Source organism: Megalops cyprinoides, chromosome 17, assembly GCF_013368585.1.
Source record: "Megalops cyprinoides isolate fMegCyp1 chromosome 17, fMegCyp1.pri, whole genome shotgun sequence".
Classification (NCBI taxonomy): domain Eukaryota; kingdom Metazoa; phylum Chordata; class Actinopteri; order Elopiformes; family Megalopidae; genus Megalops; species Megalops cyprinoides.
Window position 1 is genome coordinate 24,646,668 of NC_050599.1, and position 18,545 is coordinate 24,665,212.

Genomic DNA, 18,545 nt, shown 5'->3' on the forward strand with positions numbered 1-18,545 from the left:
TAATAATAATAATGTGCAATGATACTAATGCTAATCCACCGAAGCAATCTTTGCTGTATGTCCACTGGTACCCATTGCAGTTTTCTTTCAGATCTCAAGTCCAAAGCTACCGCCATAGACTCGAGCTCCGCGCATCACAGTTCTTGGTCCCGCCCACAGCGAGGTGAAAGATCATAGAATTCAGTTTTAAGATGGCTGCTGAACCGACGCGAGAATGGAGCGATGAACAGCTCAAAAGTGACGATCTCCCCAAAAAAGACATTATTAAATTCTTACAGGACAATGCTGCCCATTCGGTATGTCTCCAAGCATGGCTCATGCCATCCTGTGTTACGTTAAGAAAGTGGTTCACTTCAGCTTAAGTGTGCACATGTGTAGCCCGTTTAGCTGACGCTGCTAGCTTGCTTGCAACTGCAGGATGGCTTTTTGGCTGGTTGCCTATCTGAGGCTAAGCACTCTCAGTTGCAGTCTTCATCGGCATATCATGCGAAGTTAAACGCTACTGCATCTATGAATCCAAATATATAATTAATCTAAGAGTTCTATCTTGGGTGAGCATTTGTTGGCAATAGCAGTTGATAGCTAGCGTGAACTTGATACAGGCGAGTATCAAATTAGCTGGCTAGCAATTTGTGTCATGCAGACCTTTCTCCCGTTAGTTTCTTTCAGAGCACAAATTAATGGGCAACATTAAGAATGTTGCGAAAACCGCGAAAAAGGAGCAGCTGATTGCAGCCTACAATGAGCTTTTTGAGAGCAAGGTAGGTGGAACGCTTTCAGTGGAGCTACGGAACCTCCTAACATGGATTGAACTGCATGTTCACGTGTATCGGTTCAAGGCAGGCCACTGCGTAGGTCCCATAATCAGTATAGTACTGGGATGGGTCAAATTCGACAATCGTTGGCACAGTCAGCCCATCCGGAACGGTTGAAGATTAGTGGGGATGAGCAGCACCTGCTCTGAACTGATGACCACGAACAAGAAAAAAAGCTGCGAGCTTTCAGAATGAAAACTTGAATTGTAAAAATGTTGTTCTGTGCGCATTTCAGTTGCTTAAATTATGTGGATGCCATATTCTCTCTGTTGGCTTTCGCCTGTGCGTCTCTTACACTGTAACTTACGGTGTGATTAGAGGTTCAAAGGCACAGAGCCTGTGGAGGAGGTCACAAAACAGGTCAAGGATGTGAAGATAGAAGAGAAGCCCAAGCAAGAAGCCAAAGTGGACCCAGTCGATGAGGTAAAGTCAGAGGATTGCCTCCCCTTCGTCGCACCAGTTACTTGTACTGTGAGGAGATTTTCATCCAAAGTAAAGTTAGCAACACATGACACCAGAGAAAGGGTAATAGTGGTGGATGACAGGCTACTAGTATCACTTCAATAAGACCCCTGTGATTTAGATCATCTGTGCTAAGGGAGGTTTATTTCCATTTGTAGCTATTTGCTTACTTCCATTTGTAGCTGTTTATACTCTTTACGCTCTGTGTTGTTATGAGCAGTCTGATCGGGCACCAGCGTAATGATGGAGTTTTCTTGCAGGGCCCTCCAAAATACACTAAATCAGTGCTGAAGAAAGGAGACAAGACCAACTTCCCAAAGAAGGGTGACACTGTGGGCTGTTGGTACACCGGCACGCTGGAGGATGGCACTGTGTTTGACTCCAACATTCCGGCCAGTATGTTTTTATGTTTTGAAAAACTTACGTTTAAAAAATTATTTGTTTCCTTTAAGTGAATTTTTAATGAGTAACACTAATCCTCTGTTGTTGTGGCGAGAGTGACTTCTTTACTTCGCAATCAAGAGAATGGCCATATTTTTTGGATGCGTATTAGTATCTATAGCTCGTGTTTTGTTTGCCTTAAAAACTAGCCATATTATTGCTTTGATCAAGTAGATTATGCTTTTAGGCACACACACAGGTGTGCTGTACCTTAATTTGGCTTTGATAAAAGAGTAATTTTTCTTGTGTCCTGCAAATTCTGAATTCACTGATACCATTGTGATGTGCTGTATAGTTTGTATTGAATTTATATAACAATGGGTGTACAGTATATATGCTATACAGTATTTGACAAGTTGTCTTGTGTGGTGATTCTGTGGATGAAAAGTTTTGTATTGTACCGCTTAAGAGCACCAAGCAGATAGTCATGACATTTGAGATTGGAACCATCTAGTTTGTAGCTTCAAATAACACAAAATGCGTTGTGTTGCTGGATGTTATATCCTAAGATTGTATGAGCCATTTCTCAAACAATACTAAATGCCTGGGAAATGGGCTTACGGCATCAAATGCAGTGAAATGCAGAGTATCTGCAGCGTGCGTGGGACCAAAGTTGATGACTGTCTTTACTGCAGCCGCCAGAAAGAAGAAGCAGGCCAAGCCACTGTCTTTCAAGGTCGGGATGGGCAAGGTCATCAGAGGGGTAAGGTGGAAGAGGATGTAGCGTATCTCTGAATTTCTGTTTTACAGGTGAAATATGTGTTGGGTAACATTCTGTTTCCTTTCTTAGATATAACTTATAGCATTTATGAGCAAAAACATGAATAGCTGTTCTAAATGGAGATTCTGTATTGCTAATACAGATTTTTCCTGTCAAATATTCTAGTGAAATTGTGTTCTGTGTGTGTGTGTGTGTGTGTGTGTGTGTGTGTGTGTGTGTGTGTGTGTGTGTGTGTGTGTGTTTTCCTTGTCCTCAGTGGGATGAAGCCCTACTGACAATGAGCAAAGGAGAGACAGCGAAGCTGGAGATTGATCCAGAGTGGGCATACGGCAGGAAGGGGCAGCCTGATTCCAAGTATCCTTTATCTGTCAAATGTAGAGGAAGGGGAGGATTGTGGGTTTACCTAATGGCATGCGAAAGTTGTGTCTGAGTATATCACTGCTTCCTGGCCCAAAGTGGGATGGCGGAGGGGATGAATTACAGAGTTTATCAGTGACACACAGCTATAGTAGATGAATAGTTATAATAGGAACATGTGTCAGTAAATTTTAACTCTGTGAAACGCCTCCTAAGCTTGTATTTCTGATGGGGAGACCTACTCCTTTTGCTGTGTGCTTCCCTTAACCCTTTGCCTATCAGAATTCCACCCAATGCAAAGCTCATCTTCGAGGTCGAACTGGTGAGCATCGATTAAGCCGCATCCAGTCCAGGAAGAACGCAAGCCATCCCCGGGGAACCGGTTCCTTAAATATAAAACACTGTACGCTGAGCACTTTGAACTCAACATTTGGATGACAGTATTGAAATGATACAAAGTTGCTTTTTTTTTGCTTAGTATATTTTCCAAATATGTATGTGCATGTTTGTTGTTAAGCTTAATAAACCAATTTTGGAGACAAACCTAACTCAGGTTTTGTTTTGGCAGTGTTTCAGGTTTGTGTTTTTGGTGCAGTTTTGGGTTAACACCCCTACCCCTCTCTTTGCAGGGGGTAGGTGTGGGGGGGAATTGATCCTGGAGCTCTTCAGGCTTTTCCAGCTCTAGCAAACAGCTCAAAAATGGGAGACATTGCATTACATTTATTTGATTCGCACAAGACCCTGTTTTTAAGACAACTGGACTGCACATCAAAGGGTTAAACCTTTCTGAAGTACCCCCATATTTTGTTCTAAAATTAGTTCCAAACCCTGAATATTCCAAGCTTTATTTTACATGTTCAATCTGAAATTCTACCAATGCATCAAGTTATGTAATGGGCACATTAAAGGGGATTAGATACAGCTCATCCTACAAGCTATTTAACAGTTGCTGTATGATACACACTCCTTTTACAAGTGACGAGTATTGCATATTGCACTGCATTTTTCACACAATGCAAATATGCAATGTTAGATTACCTATTCAATGCAGCACCCCACTGACGTTATAACTGGTTTCCTCTGGTGAAACACCCTCTACTTTCTCTTTACGTGTATTTTCTGTATTATTTGAGCATTTTTATGTGCAGTTGGCCAACTTTGAGGAAATGAAAATGACTACTTTCCAGCTGTTCTGATCTTCACTTTATCACCCAGTGGGGTCTTAGAGTGACCCTAACACTCAAAATGTACATAACTACATCAGAATGTGAAGTTGGAACAAAAAAAATCAGATATGGTGAGCTAGTCACTCTACTCAATACTAAATTGTGGAAAAAGTCTCTGGCGATCCTTGGCCTCCTCCTTCATGGCAGCCACAGTTTGTCTCTGAACAAGGGATACTAAAAATTATGTGGCTTGCTTTTGTAGCTACAGTCCAGAGTGCTTCCTTTCTACCCTTACAGTCTACTCCCAATAGCACAAGCTGTCATCTATCCTCTGCATGCTAGGCTCATAACAGGTGCTTTATCCATTGTCTTATATGAGTATTATGCCAACTGTAGATGAATAGAACATGTACTGAATTGGCACCAACAGCCAAACATGCAGCTGAAAGGAAAAGAGCTCTGCTTTAACAGGTGTACTTTATTTTGATTCTTGCAAACATACAGTACAGATCTGATTTTGTGATCACACTCACATCCTCAAATCAAACTTCACAACTGTGAAAGAATCCCGATGAAATCATGAAGCAAGACACCATGTTTAGATCAGCACAATCCATATTTGGTGCCAGAGGTTAGGTTTTTTTTCCCTCTATTGGCCCTGGAAAGCACACTAGAAGCTTGCACGTGCTCTCTGGCCCTTCGCTCAGCTGGGGGTCAGGGGGTTATGGAGGTTTAGGAGTTGGCGTTGGGGCCCTTCTTCTTGCCGAATGTGGGCACCACGTTGACGAAGCGGCGGTTGTACTGAATGCGGCGCTTGGCACGGCCAGTCTTCTTCTTCTTCTTCTCCTGTTTGTCCACCTGGAGGGAAAAGAAAAGAAAAAAAAAAAACATGACCACTGCAATCTTCCTAGCAAAAAGCTGGAATTGCCTTGCCTCATTTCCTGGATGGCTGTAGGCCACAAGCTAAACTGCAAAAAGGCTCGATTTGGTCAAGACGATTAGTTGATTCAGGTCTTTTAAGTGATTGGCAGGAGGGGAAGTGTGCAGACACTGTGACCATCTAGGATCAGGGTGGAGTAGCCAGGGAGACAATGTGGCCCTCATAGCACACTGAGCATGATTCTCACTCCTGTGTTCCAGATCTGGCGGTTTTTTCTATATAGCAGTCAGCTGTTATAAAGGCAGAAAACATACTCAAGAGCCCCTGAAGAAAATGAAATGCACTAACCTTGGGTGTCTGTCCCCGTACTTTTCCAGCACGAGCCAGAGATCCGTGGACCTTACCTGCAGGAAAAAACAATCTTTCAGTTACAAAGCACAGGCTGCACCAACTGGCACCTCCACACAGTTAGTAAGGTACTACAGAGTAAAACAGAGGTGGTATCACACTGTGGTAAGTTACCAATGTGGATCTGATCTTTAGGCAATAAAAAACCTGCGCTGTTAGTTTTGCTTTCACATTTGACTGTGAACAATGATGGCAGACTCCAGCTACTATTATTAAGCCACGGTTGGTATGTGATCATGTGTAATTACTGGAATAAACTGGTTTGCCAGCTCCCATACCACCCGAGAAAGCAATGTTGTTACCATATCAGCTTGGATTAATGCCAGCTGATGTTTTTTTCCTGCTTCAGTATGATGACAAAACTGACTGACTTGAAGACCTGGTCAGCAATAACTAAGCCATAACTAACTACCTTTTGTTAGTAATTACAGGAGAATTTTTTTTTTTTTTAACACACAAGCCTCTTTTCAAGAAGTCTAGCCACCTTTGTCATAACCTCTGAACTTTTTTCAATTTTACTGAAAAGACTGTTGGAATGTTATGAGCTCTGTATTTGACCCAAATAATGTTGTCGATCATGCTGCAAGTTATCACTGCGGTGTTGCCGGCTCCATTCGTGTAACCCTGGTCTGGTTATTGCTTGCCGTGTGACCGATGGGGATTTAAGGTACATGAGACTAACTCACCTCCCAGGAGCCTGGCAGTCACTTCCAGAGTGCAGTTCTCAGAGACATCGCACTGTTCCAGGACAGCACCATCTTCCAGGGGTGTACCAGCCAGCAGCAGCACCTGATCCTCCACTGCCAGTCCCTCCAAAGCCTGGACATGAGCCTGCACCACAAAATACCACCCCAACCCTGCTTAGCGGTCCACACCACATACACTACCATTTCATGTCAAGTCTTAGCTCTGATGTGGTACAACTACTGACAAGTGGCCAGTTTTTTTCCCATGCTACAGAAATACCACTCCGGTGTTACCATGTTTCTCAGATGGGGACACAAACTTAAACAACTTATTTTAACTTCTGCATATTACCCAAGGGTAAGACACCCTGGTACTTGGAGTCCCAACAAGCTCCTGATTTTATTTCCAAATATTAAGAAAGACAATTGCTCAAATTCAGAATCTAAGGGTTTAGCTGGAACAAAAAACACAGACGCATCTAAGGCTCGGCAGGACCAGAATTGGCTATCCTTGCTACAGAATGTCCCTGGTGAGTACAGATAACAGAACCACACCAAAAACAGAAAGCCTGAGTATTTGTTACTCGGACCATGGCCTCACCTTGATATCCCCGACTGTCTCCTGGCCAGTCAGGTGAAGGGTGTGGGTATTCTGGGCGCGTACGAACAGCTGCATCTTGAGTCTGAGAGAGACACACAAGAACCCCGGCGTCAGCCCTCAAAAGAGGCAACAAGACTTGACTCATACACACGGAGTACCACCCGACTCCACACATCCATGCGATCGATCCCACCGGAACTCTAACGAAAGGGACAAGCACAGCTCCATAGTCCATGACGACTCATCAGCTACTCACACAGGCCACACGCAGCATGGATAGTTAAAGTCAAACGAAACCGAAAAACTTGTGTACAGCAAATTCACCTCGTTATCTCTCTGGCCTTCACAGTTGATAAGTTATATAACATTACACCTTTCCAAGAGTATATATATATATATGCACAATCACGTATGGACAGCTTTATAATGACGTGGTACGCTAACAGATCTGTGTTCATGTGGTAATGCAACTATCCAACTTGCAAATTTTTGTTTTTTAAAGCATCGTTCGCTACCTCCACCACGGTGGTTACTTCATGATGCTAGATGTCAGTAATGGATCGCCAGCTAGCTAACGAAAAAAACGTGATCCGTAATACCTGCTCCATGTAATTACTCCTGTCCATAACATTTTGAGCTCATGAAATGTTTTAATATCACTAGAATCAAAATGCAACTACCTAGCTGAATTTACATTTTACAGCAAGACTACTGTCACAGAGACGCAAAAAGCCAGTTGTCTAGCTAACTCCTTAGCATCGGGCTACAGTGCTAGCGAATTCGTCAGTGGGCCTACCCGTTTCAAAAGAAGCATTGAAATTACCACATATATTATCAAATATGTCGAAATATGATACTTAAAATGTTATGCTATCACCACAAATGTTCGAATATGTTTTTCGAGCGACTTTAGTAGTTTAAACAGGTCAAGTTAAACCACGTTTACTGAGCTCCCACACACCTCACTGCGTCTCTCTCCACGCCGGACGACGAAAAGGCCTTTTCAGCGTTGCATATGCGCGCATGTGCGTTTTGAGGGATGATGGGAAGTATTTACGTCATTAGAGGAGGCGCTCCTTCTCCGCAACGAGCGCGGTTGTCTTGCCGTGTATTTGAATTGACATACTCGTTCTGCAGAAAAGGACCTCTATTTTATGGAAAACTAGACTAACAATGGTGTCCCTTTTATTTGGGGATCCCCAAAATCATGCAGTTTCTACAAATACACCCCCACACACCCAAAATTGCCGTAATTCCTGATGCCATACTACCTTTTGAAATTATGAAAATCCTTCTTGTCTTGGTCTTTCTTTTCATGTTATATGCATTAATAATATGGTATTACAAGAACTGAAATGCAATACCAGCAAAAAGTATGAATATGGTCACAGATGTCACAATATAGTACAAGAATCACATCACTTCACTGGAATCTTCATTTGTCAGACAGTTTGATATTTCACATTAAAGAATTGCATGGTTTCCTCACCCAAGGAATGAGCAAGCGTTTTATTGCATCAGGAAAAAAATCTCTACTACTTGTGACTATGCTGCAAATTTAAATAGTGGGTTTGAACTAGAGGTGAAAGACAACTACTAGACCTCTCAGGACCTACCATTTCCCACAATCCATGTTTCTTCTCAGCATTCACTGATGGTTTGATGAAGGTGATGTAAAGCTCACTGAACTGCATTTTATTCAAGAGTGTAAATGTACCGTCATGTTCAGTAGGTTAGCCAGGATTAAACAGCTACACTGCACTGATTCACACTAACCTACAATCGAGCTGTAGAAGATCAGCATAAGTCACTCTGCATTAGTAAAACGTAACTTTGCAACTGTGCAATAAAAGTTCAACACAACAAAAACACAGTATTCACGGTCTCTTTATTACGAAATTAATATGTGAAGTCAAAAACAAATCTGCATATTCTTCATTTCAGATCTCACCCAGAGGAGAAAGACAGAGGGATCTTTTTAAAAAAAAAAAAAATCACAACTAAGGAAGCACAAAGAAAACTGACTTTGAAATTAAGTTTTAGGGTCCTCTCACAAATCTGAGTTTGAAATAAACAATCAATTCCCAGACTTTGTGACCAAATTCAGTCACGCAGTTTAAATAAAAAGCTCTTTATTTTTCACCTCAATGGCTCAAAAAAGAAACAAAACACCAGCTGGCTTTGTTACTGAAGGTGGAGCTAACGCTTCCTAACAAATTTTAAAAAAAGAAAAAGGCAAAACATTCTTTAGGGTTTGGGGGGGGGGGGGGGGGGGGTTGTCACTCATGGTTTAAAAGTTGACAAAGATGACCTGGACTGCAGCATCACGTGGGGGGAGGGGGGTAGTACTGTCCATAGCCCCATGGGTTCTGGTAGTTGTATTGCTGAGGAGAGAAGTGAGAATTAAATTAAGCTTAAGGTTAAGGGATGATCCCTGTGTAAACAGAACAGTCCAGCTTAAATCTAAATGGCTTTGCCACACCCCAGGGCCCACCCATAACCATCAGGGAGGGGGAGGGGTTAATGGTGGCAGTGCAGCGCAGTGATTTACAACACTGCCTCTGCACCCATAAGAAACACTTACTATAAGCTGCTTCTGTAAAACGTGGATAAGCGGGCGAGGGCATTTGCTAAGCAAATGATAAAATACGAGGATTAGGTTTTCCCATACTGCCACTGTGCCCGCAAGCTTCGTCTGGCACCATTTAACCTTGGGTTGGTTGTAGTGCCCTTTCCCCTTCTCTCCCTCGTTATACAACATGGGGTGGTGAAATAGAGCTCTGCTGCGCGACGTGCGAGTTAGCACGCAGTACCCACCTGATACCAGTTATAGTTGTAATTGTATGCCGAGTGGTTTGGCGGCATGTCTGGCATCATGTGTCCCGAGGCCATGGAGGGGTCCTCCGAGCGCTGTCTCTTCGGCTCCGGCTCCTGGGAGCTGCGGAGAGGGACCAGATGACATCACAGCTGATGAGCGCTGAGAAGTTACACTCAAAGTGGCCTTTGCCCAGAAAGCAGTTACACATCAACCATTTCATATCACGTATGCTGGCAGTTTTAACACACTTAAAAAACCATTTTAATCCAGTTTAACACAAAAGGACAGTACAAAGCATTGTAATGTGAACTCGCCTGACAAATCAGCAAGAACCCGGTAATTTCTAAGCCTACAATTTCACATCACGCTGGGATCACCATAGGAAGCCAAGCTGTTTCCACCCATGCGGGAAAACTTGTTTTGATTGCGCGGTGTGGGTGGTGTACATCGGGAACACAAAACTTGACTCCTGGTAGGCGACTTGAGATGTGAAAATCTGTATAGGGCTGCCAGAACATTCGCCCCCTTACCCGTTTTCAGCTTTGCGTTTTGTGGATTCATGTGCCTGCGAAAGCTTTTGATGTTCCTCGTACGCAGAAACCAGCCTGAGAAAGAGAGAGAGAAAAGAGGAGAACGAGAGGCAAATGAGTCCTCAAAACGTCAGTTTACGTTAGCTTCCAGCCTGACGATGCCTCCCGGAGGGGGTGACGGAGGAGGGGGGTAGAAAAGGCGAAGCGGGGACGCACATGTTGATGTCGCTGCCGAAGTCCTCGAGGAACTCGACCTTGCGCTGGGAGAAGGCGAGGCGGGCCTCCAGGGGCAGGGGGCTGCTGAGGGCCCGGTCGAAGCACGACAGGATCTGCTCCTCATTCTGCCGCACGTCGCCGCTGTACTCCAGCTCCAGCAGGTTCAGGTACAGCTTCGGACTCATCTGAGGGGAGATGGGGGGAGAAGATCTCACAGGACTCGCCAAAAGTAATATGCAAACCTCACCTAGGGCAATTACAGGCACCGCTGTGAGCAACACTTGGATGTGGAACCTGAGCTCAGACTGACTGTACTGCTAAACTCAAAACGTAGGCTGATAAGAGCTATTAATGTAGTAACTAGTTGGATAAGAGATTCTGACACGGATTTCTTTTGCGTCAAAGCAGACCAAGATGGTGCGCACTCAATTTCAGTTTAGGCCAAAGATGAGAAAGAGAAAGAGAAATTAAAATTCTGCCAATGGCGCTTGAAGCCCTGCTGCTGCCCGAGGCCCCGCCTCACCTTGTCCCTCTCGATGGCCTCCAGCAGCACCTTCCTGGCCTTCTGCAGGCTCTTCTGCACCTTGAGCAGCTGCCGGGCCAGCTTGATGGAGTAGAAGGACGACTCGCTGGCGTTCTTCCCATTGCCAATAGCGTCCCGCAGCAGCGACTCTGCCTCCTCCAGGTTGCCATGGCGACGCTCCAGGCTGACCCGGCGGAGGCGCACCATGGCCAGGCCCGGCACCGCCTCTTCCAGGGCCTTGAGGATCCCTCGGGCCTCCTCGATATTGCCTGGGGAATATGGTCAGGGTCACGGCACTGTGGATAAGAACTCCACCTTTCACACTACGCTTGAGCCCAAACACTCAGATGTTTGACTGGAAATATCACTAATTGCGTACATGGCTCAGTATGTAAAAGGAAACCCCTAACTTTCGGTGCTGTACAGGTACAGGTACAGGGCACGTCTTGCCAACCATAACTTGGCAGATGACGTACCTGCTGTCCAAATATAGTTTTCTACACAAAGTTTCCCTCCGGTCAACTCTGACTTCAAAAAAAAAAAGAGCTACATAAAAAAAGCTGGCAATTCTGTAATAATTTGAATTACCCTGCATGACTGAGTGGCAAATGCACATATTTACAGTGCGACAGGAAATAGTTTCACACAGTTTCACGTGTGGCAGTGACCTCCACGCCGTCCTGTTTGTAGCTTTTGGACTTTGCCGCCAGTCCACACCAAAAGAGCCACGGCTACAGTACCAGTCAAAAGTTTGGATATACCCGATTAAGATAATGGGAAACATGCATTCAAAACATTTTGATCTAAAGACTTATGCTTAAATGCTTGAAATTTGGTTCTTAGACAAATATATATATAAATCATGAAGCTGATGCCTATGTATGAATTTCTTCCCAAAAAACTAATTTTAAAAAATATTTTTGGCTATTTTGAAGAACCTAACATATAACAGTGTTATAAACAAATCAAAACTTTTTTGGCTACTGCATAATTCCATTTATGTTATTTCATAGTTTTGATGACTTTACAATGTGGAAAATAATAAAAATAAAGTAATTGTAAAGAAAAATGTGCCCAAATTTTTGACCAGTACTGTACATTAACGCTATTAAGGGACCACTGACGAATAGGAAGCTCACCCTGCTGCTCCTCGAACCCGGCCCACAGCAGGTGAAGGTTGGGTTTCTTGGGAAGGTGAATGGTGCACGCCTTCTTGTAAACGTGCCTCACGCCTTCGATGCTGTAGTTTTCTAAGTACTTTGCGTACTTCAGAGATAGAGACAGGGAGACCGAGAGAGGAGGACAGAGAGACAGAACAGGGGAGAAAGAAAACAAAGACGTAACTAAGCTTCCCTCTCCTGTGCTGGCCAGTAAAATCCATTGACAAGAACGTTAAAATTTCTTTGAAACCCATCAGCACCTTCATCAAACCATTAAGATTAGTTTCTGTAAGGAAGGACGAAGAGATGCAACGCAGTTGGCAAATGCTGCAGTCAAATCTGGTGGCAAGCAGGCCATCCCCTAATACAACAGACAGTCACATATCAACATGACAGGTAAACAGGGCAGGAAAGTCACTGAGGAGATGAAATTGTTGAAGGGGGCGAAGATGTTGGGGGGGACGGGGCCCGGGGGGGAGGGAGGGCGCCCAGTCACCTTGATCCAGAACTCCTCGTAGAGGGCGCAGGCCACCAGGCATCGCTCGAACAGCACCACCACGCGCTCCGGCGTCCCGTTCTCGATTTCGAAGTCCAGGTACTCCTTCCAGTTGCTGAGCTGCGTCTTCTCCAGCGCCTTCACGTGGAAGTAAGGGCGCTTTATCTGGAGAGGGGGGGGGGGGGGGGGGGTTTGAACCGAAGGAACACAAAGAATTTACTGGGGGAAAACGGATAAATGCAAAATGATTTCAGGGTCGCTGCTAATTAGCTTGTCTGGGGAAAAAATTTCCACCTACAGTGATTTCTGGTGGGTGTACTTTAGGTTGGTGGAGAGAGAAAATTGGAAAATAACCTTTAATTTATTACATTCTCATTATCCCTTGCATTCAAGTACTCTGTGTGAACACCGTTTAGCTGGGTTTCCTGGTTTTCAGTGCTTTCAAGGAAATGGCCTCTCCATTGCTTTGTGACAACGTAATTATACAAATGCAGTGTAACAAATACATTTGAATATAACACCACACGTCACTAAATAAGCCCTGGGGGCCGATGTGGATGAGCTCCCTCCCAGTTTGTGAGGTGGATGTTGGGTAAGGTTCGCCTATGCTCAGCCAGGTGATACTCACCCCCTCCTCGAAGGTCCAGCGTTTGCTGACCTCGTGCTCGTTGTAATTGAACACTTCCTGTCGAGCCTCCATCACCCTGTGCCGCATGTTCTCGATCTCAGTCACGCGCTGGAGAAGAACGGAGGGTGTGAAAAATTCAACATTACTCAGCGCTGCGTCCGTGATCGAAAGGCACACGGACAGGCATGCTACTCATACGCACACCATGAGAACAGCGGCAAATGGGCTAAATGCTCCATTAACATAGCACACATGCAGTGGGCCCTTAAGCAGCAGCACGTTTCTATGGAAAAAAACAAGCACCCTGTTAGTTTCTATACTGAGAATGCATATCTTCGCAAAAACCTGAGAATAACTGATGACAAAATGTAAACCTGGGCAAGTATTTGGCTGGATTTTAGCAGCCTTTACAAGGCCAATCAATGCTTCCGAGTTCCCATTCGTTTCACAGAAAAAGACCATCCAGGACTTCAAGCAGAACAAAGCTGGGGAGCCAGGAATGGGCAGCATCCAATAGCTTCGTTTAGCTATGATTGGACGAGACCCCTTTACTTATCTCCGATTGGCGCAAACATGTCACATGGCATTTATGAGGCAAGCATGTGTTGTGCTGTAAGAAGAGAACAACACGCCCACATCCAGTACAGCTGGGCCTCAGATGGAGGCTCTCCAGGGGCAGGTGGGATAGGTTAAATACGGCTTTGCCCGTACCTTTGCGGGATCGGGGAGGTCCTCCGTGCCTTCTGGCAGGTCTTCAGCGGGGGTCGCTTCTTCCCCACCAAGCCCGGCCGCAGTGGCCAGCTCCATCCGCAACTGGACAAACTCCTCCTGAGACAGGAAGTTCTTCGGCAGGTTATTCTGCACGTGCTCCCTGAACCTGCAATGCACAAGAACACCACCTCAGACCCCTGCAGGGGAAAAGGTGGACAGCCAGAACAGGAGCCAGAGGGACAACTGACTGCTGTAAGAGTGGCATCTGTCAGACGCTTTTTACCTCAAAAGCACGAGAAGTAAATGACTCCTGTGTTCTCATTTTTAAAACAGGATCTTGGGACCTCTGACCTAAAGCACATCTTCAGTTTTACTGACCAAGTGAGAATGAGAGAATTTTTATTCCCCACATTCAGGTCAACTGGAGGTCATTTTTTTTTAGTAAATACAGGTTTAAAAATTATATTATGGGAGTGTTGAAAAGTGGGTGACATTGCGACTTTTACCCTTGTGTATGTAATGGCACAAAGCTTTCCCCGGTTCAGGCCTCACCTCTGGAAGTGCTGGCTGTAGAGCTGGGTGGGGATCCCAAGGACGCGGTCGTAGATGGCCGTGACGCTAGCCAGGTTGCCCAGCTCCGCCTCCCAGTTGACGTAGGACTCCCAGAGGCGGTCGGAGCGGAAGTCGGTGCCCGCGGCCAGCACCGCGTGTTCGTACGCCCTGCGGGACCAAACCGTCACTGTGAAACCGGACGTCCCGCCACGTCACGTTTACTCCACACACATCCCCAAAAAACGAAGAGAGCCCCACACTGCCCTGACCTCGTCCACCAAGCTGATGTCTGTCCTATCCAAAGCCAATATGGGAACGCCAATACTTTTCCTTTTATTCCAACCTCTGCCGAGGCCAAACAGACAAAGATATCCCACCGACCACCTTGAAAGAAACAAGAGGGATGAGGAAGGCTTGACCAAATCCTTCACAAACGGAACACTAGAAACGTCTCTCTTTTGTGCATTAGGTTCATTGGTTGGGACAACCGTCCAACGGGTCGAAAAAGCACAACAGCATCAGACCTCTGCCATTGCTATAGGTACTTTCTGCCCTTGTCAAGAGACCTGAGACCAGTTTTCCCACCTCAGCTCCTACACAACCACTTAGTATGAGAAACGTTTATTCTGATCCAGGATCAGCTGCTGAGAGCAGACAGTACCTACAGCAGTATATAATCCCCCATTAAGAGTAAAACAGGAAGGAGGGCAGAGGCAGGGTGAACTCACGCTCGAATGCGGGTCTCTGCGGTGCTGTCGCTGGCGTCCGCGGTCTCCTTCAGGAAGGCAATGAAGTGCAGCCACAGGTCGACGCTGAGGGGGATGGCCTGCAGTCCGCGGCGGTACACCTGGAGCAGGGAAAACACACAGGGGGCCCTCAGACTCACAGTAGGGCCCGAGGGGTGCAGCAGAGAAACCCCTGCCACAACGGCGAGAACTGCCCATCCGTTCACATTCCCGAAGAGAGAGACTGTCCGGGGAAATTTTAAAAAAAATGAACCGAGCTCTGGAATTTTTGGTTCTCGGTGCAGCGAGCTGCCATTACCCTTTACGTGGCGAGTTGCGAAAGTACATGTGAGTGCTGGGTTCTCCGAGAGGAGCATGGTGGGGGTGTGTGGGTAGTCTCGGTTTCTTCTGAGAGTGGAGGGTCCCGCTTTCTGACTAGGCCGAGGATAAGGCGTGTGCGGACCACACAGCCGCACACACCCATCAGAGCGGCACTGACAGCGTCTGACCAAAACTGCAATAAAATGTGGCAAGTAGACACAGGAAAACTACAATACCCACTGTTATGTAGATAATTAGAGATTCCAAAAAAATGTCCTGGCTGAAAGTTATTTAGTGCCAACGCAAAAAAGGAGGCATGAAGGCAAAACCAGAAGCATACCTAAAGTATTTCTGGGCTGATGAACAAGACCCTACCATTCAATTCTGAAAAAGTGCATCGAACCCAATCCTGGCGCGATAAGCTGATGTGAACCGTTCAAGTTGAAATTTCTACAGTTCAACAGTAACAGATCACAGGGTTTGTAATATGCAATGAGAATTTCCTCGTCAAGAACTCCCAGTTTACCTCATCTGCCATTTGTGGACTGTCGAGCCTCATCTCAATGTCTGCATACTTCTTCCAATAGCCGTAGCAGTAGGGGTACCGCAAGAAGAAGGAGTCAAAGGCCTTCCTGACAGCCCCTATGTGATTCTGAGACAGGAAAATAAAGTTAGACACCCGTGAGCAACTAACTCTCACTTGAATGAAAAGAAATCGGAGTGAGCCAACTGGCCCCACTTACCTCCTGCTGCACATACTGCAGCAGGTACGTCCACCCTGTGAAGTCTTCAGGGTTCTCCTCCACTACTTTGTAGTACTTCTCGAACTCCGCGGGGAACGGGACCTCCAGGAGGGCAGGGTCCTCCTCCACGCCGTCCTTCGATGTGTCCTCCAGCTCCATGTTCGTCGGGCTGCCTGGTTCCGGGGACTCTGGCGGCTGTGGCGGAGCTTCTACTGGTGGTTCTGATTGTTCCGCCACATCCTTTTCCACAGGCTCTGAACACTCCTGCTCGTCCTGCTGTGATGTTTCTGAATGACATACCTGCTCCTGCTCCTGCTCTGAGGTTTCCAAATTCCCTGTGCCATCACATTCTAATGGCTCCTGGAGCTGTAGCGGGTCCTGTTTGAAGGGTTCAGACTGTTCTAGAAGATCCTGTCCTATAGGTTCCAGCGGCTGCACCGGGTTTTGATCCAAGGGATCAAGCTGTTGAACTGGGTCATGCTGTTCTGACTGCTCTTCCTGGTCCTGCCCTTCCTCCAGCAGGCTGGTCACGGGGTCAGGTACAGGGCTGTTGGCAGCATCGGAGGCCTCGATCAGAACGGGGGCGGACAGAAGGGAGTCTGACAGATAGCCATGGTCAATGCCGTCCATGCCGAGCGAGCCGAAGCTTCCTGCGGGATCCGAGTCCAGCATGCCCGTCATGGGCATTCCGGAAAATAGCTGGTCTGGAGACGACAGAACGACAACAAGCCTGTTAATTTACGGTCTCTTACAGTGAAACGCTCAGAAACGCCCTCACGTGCCAACGTGAAACTACGATATCGCGACAACTGACATTTTCCACCAGGAGAAATTGCTTCTGTTTCAAGGAAAATATACAGATCTCACAAATCTACAGAAAATTCTCACTAGCCACCCGCAACCCCCACGCAGCGTTCGTATTTTAGCAACGGTTGCCACTCGGAGAGTGAAATTCACGTTGGGAGGACAGAGGTTATGTTCCTTACAAACTCTCTAAGCACCTGTTATCAACAATTTGGATAAACATTCCAACTCATTTAACTAGTTAACCATCCACAGTGTACGTACCCCCCTACCCCAGAAACAACATTGGTTGATGTTAGCTAGCTACTTGGCCAACTTTTTACTTAACTAACGTTAACTAGATCCTTTAGTAACCTAAGACAAACTGGTCTCCATTAGCACGATAGCTAACTGTACCGAAGTCAGATACAGCTCCTTTAAAAGACCTAAGACTTCGACAACCAGCTAGTTATCAATTTAGCTTGATAGTGAACTAGGTACATTGGCTTAAAGTAGTTACTGATTGTCGGTGGTTCGCCAACCCATCACATGAATCACAAGATTCTAACGAGATATTTTACGCAATAAGAGTTTGATACTGTTAACTACACTTGTTCATAACTAAAAGAAAGATCCGTTTAAGCCCTGCTTGTATAACAATACACAAGGAGGCGAACTATAAAATTGTAAAAAGGTCCGTTTCCGTCCTAGCTAGGTAGCTAGGGCGCTTTGGGCCTAAGTAAGCTAACGTTACTATCAAACAAACCTTTACGACTAGCACGCTAACTACTTTAATCACATAAAAATACAATCAGCCTGTATCCCACAAGAATAATTACGTACCAGAGTCTTCCATGAAAATGCACCCACGCCGGAGTGTGTTCTACCTAGCCAAACAGCAATGCAGTCGTCTTACTTATTAGCTAGATTGCATCCGCGTTTTAATGTGATCATGCTCCACAACCTCGCCTTATAGAGAAGGGCAAACATGCAGCGCGCATGCGCAAAACACTAGCAAGGGCGGTCTAGAAGGGGGTGTGACACTGACGGACGTAACCCGAAAAGGAGGGAAATGGAAGGTGTATGTACCGTCGACGGGAGCGTGTTTGCTCGTGTACTGTATTTCCAAATGAGTGAGTAGATGGTGTTGTAGGCTTAATTCAATCCGTGTAAATGGGCCAGGAAAGGAAACAATCCATCATGTAGACGAAGTGTATTTTGTCATTAATAACTAACGGACCCATCATAATTCGATAAATTTAGAAACGATTTTACATTATTTACATTATTAAAGACTTGATAACAGATCCGATAAACTCGTAACCGATTCTATATAATAACAATAATAACAACAGCAGCAAAACGAAATAATAATAATAATAATATAAAAAGATACATTTGCCTTTTTTTAACTAGTCAAAAATCATTTTTCAACGAGTGAAAACTGAATAACGGAGATCTATAATTGTATGACTAGTGGCCAAGGGGCCGTTGATGTATTGAATTACAGATACCTAAATCTGTTTCACTAATCATAATGTAACTGCAACGTCAAAATATGGTTATAACTGAGTTACAGATATCTTAAATTATCGTTATGAATAGTCATAATTTAATTTTGACTAGTCAAAAGTGACAAGAAAATTATCACTAGTAAAAATGTTAAAATGCCTTGCCGCTAAAAGTCGTCAATCGTACGGATTAGTATCTGGCTTGCATGCCAGGGTGTACCTGCACATCTGGTGTTCATAGTGTTGTGAGACTGCCTGACATGTGGGTGGCAGCAATGTGCGTAACGGCAT

At 45.3% G+C, this 18,545-nt stretch overlaps 3 protein-coding genes across 3 annotated transcripts; 1 reads left to right on the forward strand and 2 right to left on the reverse strand.

Annotated features, from left to right (window-relative positions):
• The first annotated feature begins 186 nt into the window (after positions 1-186).
• fkbp3 (FKBP prolyl isomerase 3) lies at positions 187-3,335 on the forward strand. Its single transcript, XM_036549686.1, has 7 exons — positions 187-296; positions 660-761; positions 1,134-1,238; positions 1,538-1,673; positions 2,354-2,421; positions 2,696-2,793; positions 3,079-3,335. The coding sequence occupies exons 1-7, from the start codon at positions 192-194 to the stop codon at positions 3,131-3,133; spliced, it is 669 nt and encodes a 222-aa protein (XP_036405579.1). The 5' UTR covers positions 187-191; the 3' UTR covers positions 3,134-3,335.
• A 1,085-nt stretch (positions 3,336-4,420) lies between these two features.
• LOC118792009 (ubiquitin-like protein FUBI) lies at positions 4,421-7,568 on the reverse strand. Its single transcript, XM_036549687.1, has 5 exons — positions 7,499-7,568; positions 6,538-6,619; positions 5,937-6,081; positions 5,191-5,246; positions 4,421-4,820 (listed from the first exon to the last, which is right to left on the reverse strand). Exons 2-5 carry the CDS (start codon positions 6,610-6,612, stop codon positions 4,695-4,697), a joined length of 402 nt encoding a protein of 133 aa, XP_036405580.1. The 5' UTR covers positions 6,613-6,619; positions 7,499-7,568; the 3' UTR covers positions 4,421-4,694.
• A 1,239-nt stretch (positions 7,569-8,807) lies between these two features.
• On the reverse strand, positions 8,808-17,707 carry LOC118792663 (pre-mRNA-processing factor 39-like). The gene is made up of 14 exons (XM_036550557.1): positions 17,587-17,707; positions 15,961-16,664; positions 15,744-15,869; positions 14,900-15,018; positions 14,172-14,339; positions 13,620-13,785; positions 12,909-13,016; positions 12,281-12,445; positions 11,764-11,890; positions 10,625-10,893; positions 10,102-10,286; positions 9,886-9,960; positions 9,355-9,475; positions 8,808-8,921 (listed from the first exon to the last, which is right to left on the reverse strand). The coding sequence occupies exons 1-14, from the start codon at positions 17,597-17,599 to the stop codon at positions 8,862-8,864; spliced, it is 2,406 nt and encodes an 801-aa protein (XP_036406450.1). The 5' UTR covers positions 17,600-17,707; the 3' UTR covers positions 8,808-8,861.
• Between the last annotated feature and the right edge of the window lie 838 nt (positions 17,708-18,545).